This window comes from Syngnathus acus, chromosome 15, assembly GCF_901709675.1.
Source record: "Syngnathus acus chromosome 15, fSynAcu1.2, whole genome shotgun sequence".
Lineage (NCBI taxonomy): Eukaryota > Metazoa > Chordata > Actinopteri > Syngnathiformes > Syngnathidae > Syngnathus > Syngnathus acus.
In genome coordinates this window covers 13,508,390-13,523,804 of record NC_051100.1, presented here as the reverse complement: position 1 = coordinate 13,523,804, position 15,415 = coordinate 13,508,390, and the positions used below count along the sequence as shown (strand labels likewise).

The following is a 15,415-nucleotide window of genomic DNA, read 5'->3' as shown; positions in this document are numbered from 1 at the left end:
AGGTCTTATCTTGGAGCATCTTGCGGTTTAAAAACAGCAAACTCAATTGAAATAAGAAAAATAATACTAAGAAAAAAATACACAACATTGAATTGAGGTTAAAATAGCTAAAATAACACGTCGATTTTAGAAATTATTTTCTCAGCGGAAGGAGCTCCTGGAGCCGTGCCTACTGGCGTTCAAACGTACAAATGTGTTACGTTTCTTTACTTTGTCTTTGATTTTTCTGAAGTTTCAATGTACACTTATTGTGCAACGTGCATATCAATAGATGTCTGATGAACTCCATATTGATTGTAAACTACACTTCTATATTCTTGTAGTTCAAATATGAGCATTATTGGACAATGCCTTCCTCAAAACCTTAGGTTTTTCTTTAATCTCAGTATTTAAGTACAGTACTTATGCCTGTTGGGACCATTTCACAGGGGATGAATTTAAAATCTATTCAGCTGATCAACAAATTCCCTTTCAAAACTATCCAAAGTTTTCAAGGAGTACTAAGAATTTATAAAGTGAAGCCAAACATTTTTGTTCATGAGCAAACAAGCCCCGAAATTGAAGTAGACCATTTCACTAGTTTATCTATGCGTACACTTAAGAAACTTGTACTTATAACATCAAACTAACATTTTAATGGCAGTACAAAGATAGTAATTCACATACAGTGGTACCTTGACTAATTGGTTCCATAACTACACAACCACCCCCATTTTTGGATCACAGTATTGACTGGCACATCCGCAAGTTTGGAATCTTCCCCTGGGAGGCTCCCACATTCTTCGTGGGAGAATATATAATATATAGAATATCAGTACAACTGTTGCTCATTTCATAACAAAAAGCACAACCACAGAACACATAACCATGTTTAATTTGACAGATTATAAAGCAGACTACGATTAATTGGTGAACGAGAAGGCTAACGGGCAGCTAAAAGCCAACACGGCCAAATCTAGTTGTGACAGCGCAGCGGGAGTTTGGACTTCTGTGGGGTGGTCTCGTTCTGTGGGGTGTCGCAAACTTTGGGCCTAAGGACTTTGCTGTCTTTTTTGCTGGCCTTCTTTTGCTAGAGTACACACACAAATGAAGGCACAACACATTAAAACGTTGTTACGGGAGGCACCGTCGCTATGGCGCTGCCCGGACGGGATTTATGCCTTTATACTGAACATGCCTGCTGGCCAGCGGGTGCTCACCTTGAAGAAGGGAAGGCGCTGGCTCTCGTTGATGACCAGGTTCTCATCCACGAAGGAGCCCTCCGTGGCCGCGTTCTCGTTGCACATGCTCAGCTCGTCCTCCAGGGAGTCCTGAACACGGCACAGGATGGAGACACGCCAACATTACACACTTTTGTGCTTGAGGGCCATGTTTTAAGGGCAAGACTGGCAGCTGGGCCAGCTCATTTGTAGTGAGCGACTGAGTCTGTGTGTGTGTAGTGGCTTATTTTGAGAAGTAATCTTTTTTTTTTTTTAAATAACTGAGCCCTGAAATTCAAAAAATTAAAGTTAAATTAATCCTTTTCTAAATAGCATTGTCAAAATCAAATTTCCCCTATTCAAATTAATTGAAATGCAATCAGAGGACCCCCATTATTGGTGGGTGAGGGATCAGGCCTGACCACAAAGACCAAAAATTGACAAATAGTCAACGCTCCTTAGAACTGGCATTGAAAAAAAACAAAAAATGGGAAGGAACTTAGAACCTAAATAAGAGTTAAAAAAAAAAAAAAAAAAGAAATTGTGAAACTTCAAATATGTGGAGTTCCACGTTGTTTTTGTATGGCAGGGTTTTCTAAAACCAACATTTTTTTTCCTAAAAAGAATACTAAAGTATTTGATAAGCAGAGGCTTGACTCGGGCTCAGTGTCTAATCGGCATGAGAGTGTCTAGAGGCGAGCTATGGCCTAGAGCAGCTCCAAGCAATTTTTTTCCCGTTGCGTTCGTCCCATTTGATAAAAAGATAAAAGGACATTGCCGAATGCGGTGTCGGTACCTAATCTACTAAAGCAGGGAAATTTTTTTTTTTTTTAAAAATGATCAGCCAAAAACTGATTGGCATCGCACCTGGCTGCATCTGTCATCGTCGTCGTCAGATTCCCGGTCGTGCTCTTGCTCGACCTCCTTGGTGGCGTCCCGTTGCTGCCTCAGACTTTCCAGGATCTCCGTGCGGCTCCTCGCCTTGGCCATCTGGCGCGGGTACACAAAGTCCCGCCTCTGCGGCGTCTGACCTGAGAGCATGTCGCAGGCCACACAGCGACAGGTGTCAATCAAGGGCCCAATGATGCCATTTCATGTGCTCAGATTTTAAAGCCAGTCAAAAAAAAGTCTATGTTTTTCACGAATGAAGCCATTTGCAAACAATCAACATTTGCATCCATTTTCTGACACGTGTTGTTACCGTCAAAACGAGTCACTGAATCATCCATTTGTCACCCGAACACGAGGGTTGTGGCAGTTTTTGGGCGGTAAGCGGGGTACAGCCTGAATCAGACGCCAGCCAATCGCAACTAGAAGTGTTTTTTTCATTTGGAATGTATTTTTTTCATTAAGGGATGGACATTAAACATCTTTGATCGGTTTCCTTAATCCTAAAGAGAATTTTAGAAAAAACTATTCAGTGTAAATTTCCTCCTCCCCCTTACAGAAAAAAGTAAATCCATCTATCCATCCATCCCTCTTCTATACCGCTTGTCCCCACGGGGGTCCCGTGCCTATCCCAGCAGTCATCGGAAATGACATTTGGAATCAGTGTCCCAGGCTTCGTATAAAAGGTTTTACCGGTGGGTACGTCTTGGCGCAGCCCCTCCTGCAGGAAGTTTTGCACGAGCTGCCGACCAGCTTCCAGGTAATCGAGGACGTCAGCCTCCAGCCGGTCCAGGGCAGCGGCATCCAAGGTGGTTTGGCCCCGCGTGCACTCCAGGGCCTGCTGCACTTCCTCCTGCTGGCTAAGCAACTCCACGTTCAACGCGCGGACTCGTTCAACACCGTGCGCCTTCACACTCTGGAGGAAGGATGGAGGAGGACGCCTGAGTGGCGCCCAGCAACCTTTGGCGCAGCTGCTTTGACCTCTCAAGGCACGTATCGTCTTTTAGTTTCCCTCCTTGCATGGTTTGTATAACTGTGCCGCCGCGTTGAGGTGGATGAAATGGGACAAGGCGAAAAAAATGCACAACGGCCCGCTGCTACCTGATGGAGGGTCTGTACGTGGGTCGACTCTTCGACCGCCAGCAAGAGGCGCTCTTGAGCTCGCTCGTCAGCGTGCCGCTCCAGTGCCGCGCTCCAGTCCTGGTCTCGCTGAAGCACGTCTGCATATGCACACACACGACCAAGTTGCCAGCTATTTAACATTGCGCCAATCCAGTGCAAACAACAAAACAAGTTTTTTCATGCAGCAAAAAAGAAACAGGCTCAATATATTGTCAACAACGTAATTGGTAATAATTGCATAACTTCAAAGCATCAAGATTATTATAAAAGGCACTTAACGTGAGATTTTTGCACCCGGGCTCCCGCTTAAGTGATTATGATGGCGTTGGCAATGAGCAAATCGTTCACTCGTTGTCATTCAACTCTGACCGGGACGCAGGAGCAGACGTGGGTACCTGACACGCTGCGCCGCAGGTGCTCACAGCAACCGGCGGTTTCCTCCAGGTTCCGCCTGCTCTCGTCCACGTGGAAGCGCAGCGTGGAGGCCAGCGACAAGGAATCGGAGCACAGCAAATTCGCCCGTGTGGACGCCCGATGCTCCACCGAGCCGCAGGCGCTGAGGAGGCACGTAAGAGGCCGGCAGATGGCCCGTTCAAAGTCAAGGACGACTCACCCGCCGGAGGTTTGTCAGTCTTGGGGGCAGTTCACCTGCTGAGCTTCTCTCGAATGCTGCAGAGGGGAGCCTTCAGGGCTCTGGCGGACGAGCACAGGTTGTCGTAGTCCTCTTGTGAGTCCGCGGCAAGAAGGTTGAGCTGGTCCTGAAGCATCTGGATGGTCTGCTTGGTACTCTGGAGAAGGTGGCAGCAAGCGCGCGAGTTACAAACAAGATCAAATAGAAATATTATGCTATTAAAATGAAACCTTACTCTCATATTGTTCCTTTTATTCTGTAAAAAAATACCGAGACCATTCTTAAAACTAGCACTACATTATTGAAATTGTATGGGACTATGCCAACGAGATCACGGGGGAAGGGCACGCTGAAGAGTTGAGTTCATGTGATAAAAAGCGAGTAAAGGAGAGCTATTTGTAGACAATAACCATCCTTTTGTTCAAATTGACACGTTACTGGGACATTATTTCTGGGACTTTGGCTCTTTCACCATGGTTGAGCAAATTTTGTGTTTATGTAGTGTTTTTTTGTCATGTTTAATTTTTGAACTTGTTTTTTGCCTTTCAAATATCCGTCTCATGCCCAACTAGGCAGTTAGCTGAAATGGAAGGTCTGTATGTTGTAGATATGGGATGTTTTCATGAATTAAAAGAAAACCAAGTTCGCAGAACAGTTTTATTGTTAAATATACCTGATCCACCTCGTACGCCGACGCTAAATTTCCTGTCTGAGCCGTGTAATTGCTTCAGCTTCATGAAAATACGCTTGCGGCGTACGGAAAAAATAGAAGGCTTGCGGACGACGGCGGCGACGTTCCGCTGGCGTGCCGCCACCGGTGTAAGCTGCCTCGTCGATTCCAATGCTTTCTATTCCTTGCGATGTGTGGCGCAAGACCGCACCGCAGCCGCTCCGCACCCGGTGTGAGTGAGGCGTTAGATTTTAATGTTAGCTATCATGTTGTACGTAAGAATCAAAAGACAACCGCCGCGCATTCATTACCTGCCGGTTCCTCTCCTGAGCTTTTTGAATCTGGTCCTCTAGCTGGTCACGTTGGTCCTGCAGGACGGTCACGTTCTCGACCGTGGCTTCTCGCAGAGCCGCGAGCTCCGCAACCAGGCCGCTGAAGAACTTGCCCGTCTCTTTCATGGCCTCCATCTGACGCAGGGAATACGGCCAAGGCAGGTTGTGAGGAGACGACGGCGACATGCGCAGCACTCTATACAACATTGCTTGCTTTTGTGTGTTTTTCTTCAAAGCAGACTCGACGACCTTGTCGGCCAGGTCTTGCTGCGCCTCCGCGGTGGTCCTGAGGGAGGCGTTCAGCTCTTGGAGCGCTGAAAGACCCATCAGAGTCTGAACCTGGAGGACCTCCTCCATATCTCGCTGGTGCTCCTCCTACGTGCACGCACGGAGGGAAAAGAGAAAATGAGAAAACACAGGAGAGAACAGAAAAAGAGAAAAGTTTAAACCAAGCAAGGGAGAAAGGGGTGAGCAAAAGAAAAAGGGAGCCAGAGAAACTGGAAGAAAGAACAAGAGAAAAGGCGGCAAAAGTGAGAAAAGACAGAAAAAGAGACAAGCACAGCAAAGGCCGTGGGCAAAAACAACAAACGTGTACGCTCACCAGAAGCTCCTTGAGGGCCTCGTGGTCCTGCTGGCTGAGCTGGTGGTGGCGTTGCGCGCGCTCCTGACAGCGCACCAGGCCCTCGCCCAGCAGTCGCCCCGTGTCGGCCACCAGACCCTCCACACCACTCGCTGCGCTCGTCAGCGCCGCCACACTGCCCGCCAGAGCGCCATCTAAGACAGAGCAGAGCGCTCTCCCTTAGCTTAGCGCGTCCGCCCGTCGTGAAGGGAATGCCTCCCGGGGAGCCAAACCACAAGATGCACTCATTTCGGAAAACAAAGATTGAGAAGGCAGCGTAAGCACCGATAGCCTGCGAGTAGCTGCTGAGGACGAGTCGATGTTTATCGCCTTGCCGCTGGACGCCGTGCTGCACGTCACCGAAGGCCGCCGCCATGCGCTCGGCAAAGCTCTGCTGCTCCGCTGTGTTGTGCTGCTCCACCTGCGTATTAACATTTCAGGCACATTTATACAACACGTGCCAGCCCAGAAGAGCACGATGTGGCCCACATTACATTGTATACTGTCTGGACACATTGCATTCATTCCTACGCTACACAAGCACGTTAGCGCAGTTAGCATTACCAGCTTCTTTCGGTCCAGCTTGGCGTGCAAACCCGAGACGTCGCAGGTGCTGGCATCTGCCGCGATCAGCAGCTGTGCACACAACATGCCAAAAGCTTTTCATTGAAAATGTCTTTTCAAAACATGTGAATCTTCTCTCATCACCATCTGGATCCATTTGGACCAGAGTTGAATAAGAAATTAAGAAAAGAATTAGGAAAATTGGACAATGAGAAATATTTTACGTGGGCTTTTAGCGGAATGTTTAAAAAAGAAAAAATTAAAGCCTTCAAACAGACTGCGACATTCTACGAGGTCAAAGGGGGGGACCTGCGTGGCGGCGGTGTGAAGCTCATCCTGGGCCGAGTGCAGCTCCCCACTGATGAACTCCTCCTTCGCTAGCTTGTCTTTGGTCTCTTCCAGCCTACGCACACAGAAAGTCAACATTGCCCGTCGTCCGATCGGTTGCCGTGGGCGACAGCCTCCTCACCTCTGCTGCTTGTCGTCCAGCTCGGCGGCGCACTGCTCCAGTTTACTTTGAGTGTCCACAAACAACTCGCTCACCTGCACACACGCACATCATCTGAATTTGAGAAGGACACAATCTGGTTCCGGAAGAATCCTGGCGTGACATTTAAGAATTTTCCCCTTCAAGTAATCAACTTCATTACCGTTTAGAGGAATTGGTGGGGGCATAAAAAAAAAAAAAAGCCAAACCAGAAAGGTACCAAACTTTCACATGACCACCTCTAATTGTGAGTAGATCCATTAAAGGAGGTCACGGTCTACCTTCTTCAGCTCGTCCTCCATGATGGCAATGCGTTCGGTGTACTCGAGGACATTTTCGTTATTTGCGGTGAGCTGCTCCATCATGTTCCTGAAACGAAAAAAACTTTGCTCAAGAAGCGCGAGCAGACGATGCGCATCAACACCAGAACCTACGCAAAGTTCTCGGTTGACAAATAGACGCCATTTTTCTCCCTGGTGGTGGCCAGGTCTCGCTTGAGGCGCTCAATCTCCTCCGTGTATTCCTGAATGAGGACAAAAAGACAACAGCGGTGTTCAGTCGCGAGCTCGCCCATCATTGTGGGGAGATTTGCCACAACCCTGCAAAGCTCTTCCGCTTAACAAAGCGACTGGCTCATTATGGTCACAAAAGGGGCATCCCCACAAAAAAAGAAAGAGCGGCCACGCTTCCTTTATTTCTCAGCAACCGAGCGTGGGCTGGCACTAAAGCTCAACCTGGACCAGACCGGAGCCGTGTTCCGCCTTACGAGTGCACGCCGCGACGGCAAATTGACACGGCAGGAGCTGATTGGCGGAATCCCTGTGCGAGTCACCTTGATGAGTGTCCTCTTGGTGAGCTTCTGGTTGACCTCTGGCTTGTTCATGATGTTCTTGGCCCTGCTGGCGTATTCCAGCGTGCTCAGCGTCTCCTGCACAAAGCCACTCAGGATTCAGACAGAATTGGCGCATTGAAAAGCAGATGGCCCACATTTGAGCGACGGCGGTCCCTTGAGGCAGTACTCGTACAGACAAGAATGACTTGATTGATTCCTAACAGTGGAATCAATGAAACAAAGTCCAAGGCCGCGTCAACTTCATGGGAGTGTTCACCTCGAGGTTGCTGGAGGACGGGGACACGGTGGCGATGATGGAGGTCTTGGTGCGTCCCCCCAGCGAGTCCTGGAGGATGCGCGTCAGCTTGGACTCCCTGCGGGAAGGAAGGTGATCAGCACCAGTTGGCTCATCAGCGGCACGGACATTGAGGATGGAAGCTGCACCTGTATGGGACGTGAGGTCTCTTCTCCACCAAAGCTGTGATCACGCGGCCCAGCGTCAGGAGAGACTGGTTGATGTTCCCTGCCTCACGCGCCCGCTTGTCCACCGCACCAGAGCGGCCGATGTTCTCGCTACCTGCCAGGTCCACCTTGATCGCACACGTGACAGACAAAAAAACAACAAAAGAACGACCAGGTTTGAAAAAGGCACAAGTGCAAAGATGCCGTCGTCCTTTGCCTGCGACATGCAACGAGAGCACAAAGTAAACTAGACGTGCGTGTCTCTCCAATAAAGAACAGCTCAACAGGCAAGATACAATACAATGGGAGAACGGCACATTTTCAAGTGAAACGCTTTGATTTGAGTCAGGAGCATGCGTGTTCCAGTTTTTAAAGATGCAACGTGCAAAAGCTCTCCAAAGGCAAAGCGATTTCAACCCGATGCACAGCTCTCAAAGAAGACGCACACTTCCAGTTCGATTGAGCGCTCCAAAGGGCTTCCTAACTCTCCATTTTGCGATGACGTTTGCTTTACCAGGTTGAGTTTCCCGATCTTGACCAGCTCCTCGCCATCCAGCGTCATCTCCTTCATGTGGATGGTGACCGAGAAGACCGAATGCGAGCGGCTGCGCACAAGTAACAGCAACACGTCAGCACCAAACGTCTTGGGAATCGACGACGGCCGTCCTACCTGGAGTAGGCGTTCATGAGTGTGGAGGCTGTCCTGCGCTTGGCTGATCCTCTCTCCAGGATCAGGTAGACCTCATCTTTGTTGTGGACCGTCACCTCCTCCAGACCTTTGACCACCACGCCGCGCTGCCGGGACCACAACAGCTTAGCGCAGACATGGGCAAACTACGGCCCGCGGGGCGCATCCGGCCTGCGGGGCGCACCCGGCCTGCGGGGCCGTTTAAGCCGGCCCGCTAAACCTGAATAAATTGTATTGATACATTGGTTTGGGTCATTTTCCCTTCAATGACTGCATTTCTCCAGTAGATAGATAAACGCCCGGCCGCGCATTTACGCCCGGAAGCCGCATCAGAAAGTGCGGTGCACACTCAAGTGCGTGTACGTACTCGGTAGTACAGACCCGGCGCACTCCGCGCTCTATTTCTATCAGTGGGCTGTGACGTCAGCATTCTCGTAATTTGCGCACTAAGCTTTCAGATACAGTATTACAGCGAAGCCACCCACAAACTGAGTGGCCCAGGGAAAAGAAAGGTTGACATTGAGTGCCGAGTGTTTAAAAAAAGAGTTGACAACAAAATATTTTTTCGCTGAAGTCCGATCAATGCCGTTTTGTCTGATATGCCAAGAAACGGTTGTAAGGAGTACAATATTAGCCTTCACTTTGCTACGAAGCATGCTAACTACGCTAGCAGTCAACACATGAACGAGCGGCTACAGCTGAGGTTCACAGCTAATTTGAAGACTCAGCAAAACTTTTTTCACCGACAAACTGCGGATCAAAAGTCAAGTACAGGGGCAAGTTTATGATGCACCATCCATTTTCGACTAATCTTAACTTTTAAAGTTTTTAAGGCCGACTTTAAGGAAGTGTTTCCTGTTTCCTCACCTCTGTCACTAGGTGTTTGTGAGTTAAAGTTCTGCTTGATTTTCAGTAAATTTGTCACCATGTTGCCTTTTTGATTTCTTTATTAGTAATTTCTATATTAGTACTTTATTCAGATGTATTCTTTCACTGATTCTTCAAGATTATGCATTTGGCCAGAATGTTTGCCGTTTGATGTGATTTCACCTTATTAGATAAACATCTTTCATAAATCTGACCTGCAGGCACTGAAGTGATGGAAACTGTTATTCATAATAACAGTGTCGTATTTAATGAGAATCACTGATGGTAGTTTTTTGGTGAAATATTTTTTTAATGCTGTTAATAAATGCATTTGTTTCCAAAAAGCGTTTTTTTTAATATCCATGCTTTACTTGCCTACTAAAGGCCAAGACATTTTATGAAATGACCTTTACATGTCGTTTATATTACTTCACACAAACACTACATCCATCTGCTCCTGGTTCGGCTCCCCGGTCAAAATTTAGAAGCCAATTCGGCCCGCAAGTCAAAACGTTTGCCCACCCCTGGCTTAGCGCCTCAAATAAACAGCCTGCAATGCTCTCGTTGGGGCTTTGTTTGCGCCGGGAGCGGCCTTTTTGGAATGGGCCAAGGTGCTCGCCTCTTGTCATCAAGTGAGCAATCGCTGCGGGCTCGGACCTTCCATTTTTTTGCCCAACACTCAATGCAAACTTGTCCCAAAGATGACCCGTAAGTTGGCTCGCTATTGCGACAGGTCTGCTTGACACCTTTTAAGCAGTAACAAGTGTCGTCAGTCATGTCACTTGTGTCTGTCCAATGTTCTTATTCCCATTTTGAGCCGTATGCACCCCAGACCCATGTGCAATACTATTAAAAGCCACAGTTGCTAGCGTTTGCTTGCCGTAAAAACAATGCAAGCAAAAATGGATCGAAACGCTGTTTCCTATTCAAGTGTGGGCTGTGGTCAGCAGCAGCCCCTACGGATTGTGTTAAGTTTCTCTCACCGCCTTTTCACTTATTCCCTCGCCCGTCGGCTACTTCCAGTGTGTTTTTGGAGGCCGATTATCCCGACATCGTTGTCTGGAAAAGGCACCTTATTCCTTGGGTCGTCAAAGAGCTGCAGCCGCTCGTTGACATCCTCGCCGGGGGCGAGTAGGTCAAAGAGCTCCTCGTTGTAGATCTCCAGCAGCGACACTTTGACGGAGAACTCCGTGCCGTTCTCAGACAGCTTCTCGAAGATCTGGTGGAGGGTCCTGGGAATGATGCCGGCCAAGGGGTCCTGCGGGCACCACGGGAGACAGTTAGGAGACGCACGCACACGCAGCCCTCGCGTGATGACTCGCCTCCTCCCAGGTGAACCGCTCGTCAGGACTTCTTTCTCCCTCCATCGTGAACGTCTTTCCCGTTCCCGTCTGACCGTAACTGCCATGCACCGTCAGAGAAGAGCATTCAGGACAGGCAAAAAAAACAATCAAATAGGCACACATTTAGCACGTCCTGTATGCCAACATTCTGGATCGTGTTTTGCCAAGTGCTGCGCAAAATGGGGCCGCTTAGCCCACCGCAGAAAAAAACTGCAAAATCCTTTACAGCAGGGGTGGGCAATTCCGGTCCTCGAGGGCCGGTGTCCTGCATGTTTTATAGGTCTCCCTGCTGCAACACACCTGATTCAAATGATCGGGATTGTTATCCAGCTTCTGCAGACCTTGCTAATTATCTGACCATTTGAATCAGGTGTGTTGCAACAGGGTGACATAGAAAACATGCAGGACACCGGCCCTCGAGGACCAGAATTGCCCACCCCTGCTTTACAGACTGCCAAGCGTGCTTGGGCGCGTGTGCATACTGACGCAAAGATGGTGCAGTTGTAGCCCATGATGACCTCGTCCAAGGTGGGACACACCACGCTCCGGTATACGTCGATCTGCTTGGCAGCAGGGCCGAACACCTGCGGGACGCAATGGCATTGCTAAAGTTCCATCAGCAGAGTGGCGCTATTAAGCGCATTGCAAATGGACAGACCATATCAAAAGTGTATGTCTTCCTGGACGCCTTGTCGCTCGCCGTCCTCACAACAACTTCCTTCCGGTTTGGATCGCAGTCAATCACGTTGTATGACGACTTGCGCTCCGCCGTGTTGAAAGGTCTGAAAGTCGACAAGGTGCACGCTAGCTTCAAACACATTCTGCTGCCTTTAATGTTTGCGTTGGGAGCCGGCGCTTAACTGTGGACCCTCTCCACCTCCGTACTCGGGTCGGAGTGGCCATTCCAACTACACTCGGCAACTTAGGAGAGTGTTATTTGTGGTATTACTGTTCTGAGTTCAGTGCCCACTTCCCGTTAGATGGCGATCGACTGCCGATCAACAGCGTGCCGTCCTCTAATAAAGTAAACTCTTCAAAAACAAAACAAACCAGGCCGTGCAGCTCTTTATTAAGAGAACAGCAAGTGTCAAAAGTATTTTTGAGTAGTGTACGCTCTGTTCCGTTTGGCAAATTTTTGGGGCATCTGAATCTAATATATTTCAGCGTCCGTCTTGACATAGTTTTCATATTCCGAGAGAATGGCACACTGATACTCCAAGCATACATTCAAAAAGCAGAATTATTGACAAGTAATACGGTTACATCAATCAATAACGATAAAGGGGACGATCGATTGATTACCTGCATCTGACGACCACTTGGATGTTTCTCCCCTTTTCGTCCCGTTTAACTGCACTCTGGTGATTTGAAGCCATGACTGCGATGACACAAGACAACTTAATGCCTCGCAAACACAGGTCTTGTTTTTATTCTAAAACGACAACGGAGCAGCTCACTAAGCAGCAGACAGACGTGCAATGTATGGGCTCCAGTTGCTTTGCTAACGGAGCCACTTTTTAACCGCTTGCGACACTTAGCATCGGCGATGATAGCGCACGAGCCTGAAACAGAGTAGCTCCAAATTTACCGAAGGCTTTTCACGAGTGATTCGCTGCGACACCTGTTTTGCTTGTTTGTTGTTGGCTCGTTACGGTCTGTTGGATTCGATCCCGTCCCTGGCGAACAGCACAGCAAACGAACGTTATGGCGCTCAGACGGCATCAAAAGTTTCAAAAGATAGTTTTTAAATTCCGCTCAACCAATCACAGAAGCGCAAGGCTAAACACGCTTTTCTATTGGGCGACGCGGACATGTGACTGCTCCCGGAGAGCATCATGGGATATTAAAGCAACTTTAGGCCAACGCCTTTTTTTGTCTCTTATTATTATGACAATAGTCGTAATACTACTACTACTACTACTACTACTAATACTAATATTAATAATGATAATAATGGATGGATAATAAGATTGTAAATATGAAGCGATTGTAAATATGAATATTTTAATAATTTATGACAGTCCTTTTGTGTTTTTAATTATTCCAAAGTCCAAACTATTACAGATGGACAAAAAAAAAAAAAAATTGCTTTGCACCGCGGGCGCGCGTGTGTGTGCGTGCATGCGTGTGCGTTTGTGTGGTGACCAAGCCCCCATCTGTGTGTGTGTGTGTGTGTGTGTGTGTGTGTGTGTGTGTGTGTGTGTGTGTGTGTGTGTGTGTGTGTGTGTGTGTGTGTGTGTGTGTGTGTGTGTGTGTGTGTGTGTGTGTGTGTGATGAATTGAGCCATGTTGAGCAACTGTCCATCTTTTCGGGGGGTCCACCCTAGGGTGACCAGATTTGGGTTTCTGAAAAAGAGGACACCTTTTTTTGGCGGGGGCATGGTAATTGTTTTTGGAGGGGCGTCATTTGTGTCATATGTTATGACACAAATGACTTGGTGTCTGTATAGCAAATCTATTTATTGGCCCCAATAACACAAAACAACATATATACTGTAAATAAAACGTTTATAGAGGCAAACTACCTTTGAGCAACACGCTCGTTTTTATTGGCATCAAACGTCCACTTCCCGACTCCCTTTCCACAGGCCGTGCAGCCAACATGAACTTCCCCCAGGCTCCCGTAATAACCCTGCTATGCGCGCAGGCGCAACCCACATTCTATGTACTACCGTATATGACATCCCCCCCTTTTAGCATGTTATTCCTATTACATCTTAAGAATACTTAAACTGAAAGTGCAATAGGATGACCCTATAAAATAAACTCAGATATGAGACATTCTGGTCTCTAAGGCACTGTACCTCTTCAACTATATACTACAGTCCTATAATAAATCACATTTCAATTCTTTTAGTACCAAATCTGTAAACAATAAACAATATAAACATGGGCATTCATTATACAATCAACCATTTCAGCAATCACAAACATTTCTCTTTTTTCACGTAAATACAGTAAATCTTATCCGGACGACCTACAGATCAAGTCTGTTGACTGGCTTACTCAGTCGTCCTGATCGTGTCACTGTTTGACCAGATGGTGGTGTTGCCGGTGTAGCCACACTCTGACTGACAGGAACAGTCTCTAACATGGTGGCTGTGTCAGAATGTGGGTCAGTCCCTGAGCAGGTGCGGCTGAGGTGAGCTGGGTAGCCGGCCCTGGCTGGAGGTGGCGGTGGTTCCGCCCCAGCTCCGCTCCAGCTCCGCTCCCTGCGGTGTCCTGATGACGAAGGACCTTGGGGTAGTGCTCTCGCTGGTGACCACGGCAGGAGAAGTCCAAGTCTTTTCATGGTCTAACTTTGAGAGAACGGCGTCCCCTGGTCGCAGGGCTGGTAGAGTTCTAACCCCATGACAGCGGTTAAAATGGAAAGCCTGTTTTCCTTTCTCCTCTTTGTCCTTTTGTTGAACAGCTGTTTTGCTGGGCCACCTTGGGTTGAGGTTCTTCTCGAGAGTGGGAAAGGTGGTTCGGAGTCTCCTCCCCATTATAAGCTCAGCTGGACAGTAGCCGGAAGACGAGCATGCAGTAGATCTGTAGCTCGTCCTGTTTAAAGATTTTCTTTGCCGTCTGTACGGCTCTCCCTCCGTGTCCGTTACTTTGTGGCTAATGCGGGCTGGATGTGGAATGTTTTATGTCCAGACGCCTCGCCCACTCCTTGAACTCTGCGCTCGAGAATTGGGGTCCGTTATCAGTTACGGTCTCGTTGGGGATCACTAATCTCGCCAGGACAGGCTGCAGCTTTTGGATAACTTGTGCTGTGGTAGTTGCAGTCAGGTGGAGAATCTCAATGAACCTAGAATAGTAGTCGGATACTACTAGGAAGTTGTGGTGCTGGTACTCACAGTGGTCCATTGCGATCCTCATCCAGGGTTGGTCTGGTAGCGGTGTGGACAGGAGAAGTTCTTTTTGCTGGGTTCTCCTATGCTCACAGCACCCCTCGCACGACCCTTCTTGTTTTTATTTTTTTGTGTTGTTTACTTGTATGTATATTGTGTAATATGTCTTGTCACCGTGGGATAGTGGGAACGTTATTTCGATTTCTTTGTGTGTCTTGGCATGTGAAGAAATTGACAATAAAGCAGACTTTGACTTTGACGACGCCACCAGCTCTTTTAGCTCAGTAGTGAGACCAGGCCACCACACTGATGACTTCGCTCTCTCCCTACACTTTATTATACCCTGCTGTCCTTGATGTATTTTGCCAAGGATCTCCTTCCTCAGCTGTTTTGGCTTGACGATCCTGTTTCCTCTGAGGACGAGTCCATTATGCTCTGACAGTTCTCCTTTCAGGGGGGCGTACTCCCTCGCCTCAATCGGCTCGGCAGCCCGGTGCTCAGGCCAACCGTTCTTGATGAGTCTGATGACAGTCAGCAGCTCAGTGTCGGCTGGTGTCGCTGCTCTGATCTCGTCCATCTTGCTGGGGGATGCTGGGATTCCCCCCACTGCGCTAGCCACATAGCGAGCCACCTCATCTTGTTTCTCAATGTCTCTTTGTGAGCTCATCAGTGGGCTGCGTGAAAGGGTATCTGCTACAAACATTGTCTTACCCGGGGCGTATTCCGCCATTGTGTTGAATCGCCTCCTAATCCGTAACTGCTTGCGTCAGCAGACACGGCTGTGGGCTTGCTCCCGTCGTAGAAAGCGAGTACCGGTGCGGTTGTCAAAAGCTGTTTGATCCGTTCAAAAGCCGTTTGTTGAGCGTGTCCCCAAGT

The 15,415-nt window shown here is 48.3% G+C and overlaps 1 protein-coding gene across 1 annotated transcript; it reads right to left on the bottom strand.

Annotated features, from left to right (window-relative positions):
* Positions 1–855: 855 nt before the first annotated feature.
* kif11 (kinesin family member 11) lies at positions 856–12,451 on the bottom strand. Its single transcript, XM_037272093.1, has 27 exons — positions 12,293–12,451; positions 12,007–12,082; positions 11,363–11,486; positions 11,191–11,288; positions 10,684–10,762; positions 10,434–10,619; positions 8,477–8,601; positions 8,321–8,411; positions 7,789–7,934; positions 7,622–7,718; positions 7,345–7,440; positions 6,947–7,035; positions 6,794–6,881; positions 6,495–6,568; positions 6,335–6,428; positions 6,026–6,097; positions 5,747–5,882; positions 5,444–5,616; positions 5,092–5,217; positions 4,822–4,977; positions 3,858–3,997; positions 3,605–3,765; positions 3,189–3,307; positions 2,781–3,003; positions 2,067–2,230; positions 1,200–1,310; positions 856–1,069 (listed from the first exon to the last, which is right to left on the bottom strand). Exons 2-27 carry the CDS (start codon positions 12,078–12,080, stop codon positions 956–958), a joined length of 3,156 nt encoding a protein of 1,051 aa, XP_037127988.1. The 5' UTR covers positions 12,081–12,082; positions 12,293–12,451; the 3' UTR covers positions 856–955.
* Between the last annotated feature and the right edge of the window lie 2,964 nt (positions 12,452–15,415).

Excerpts from the sequence above, each read along its gene's own strand:
- kif11 (XM_037272093.1), bottom strand. The coding sequence starts at position 12,080 with ATGGCTTCAAATCACCAGAGTGCAGTTAAACGGGACGAAAAGGGGAGA. Across the intron at positions 7,036-7,344 it reads CCAAGAGGACACTCATCAAG|GAATACACGGAGGAGATTGA; the intron begins GTGACTCGCACA and ends GTCCTCATTCAG. Across the intron at positions 1,070-1,199 it reads AGCGCCTTCCCTTCTTCAAG|CAAAAGAAGGCCAGCAAAAA; the intron begins GTGAGCACCCGC and ends TGTGTACTCTAG.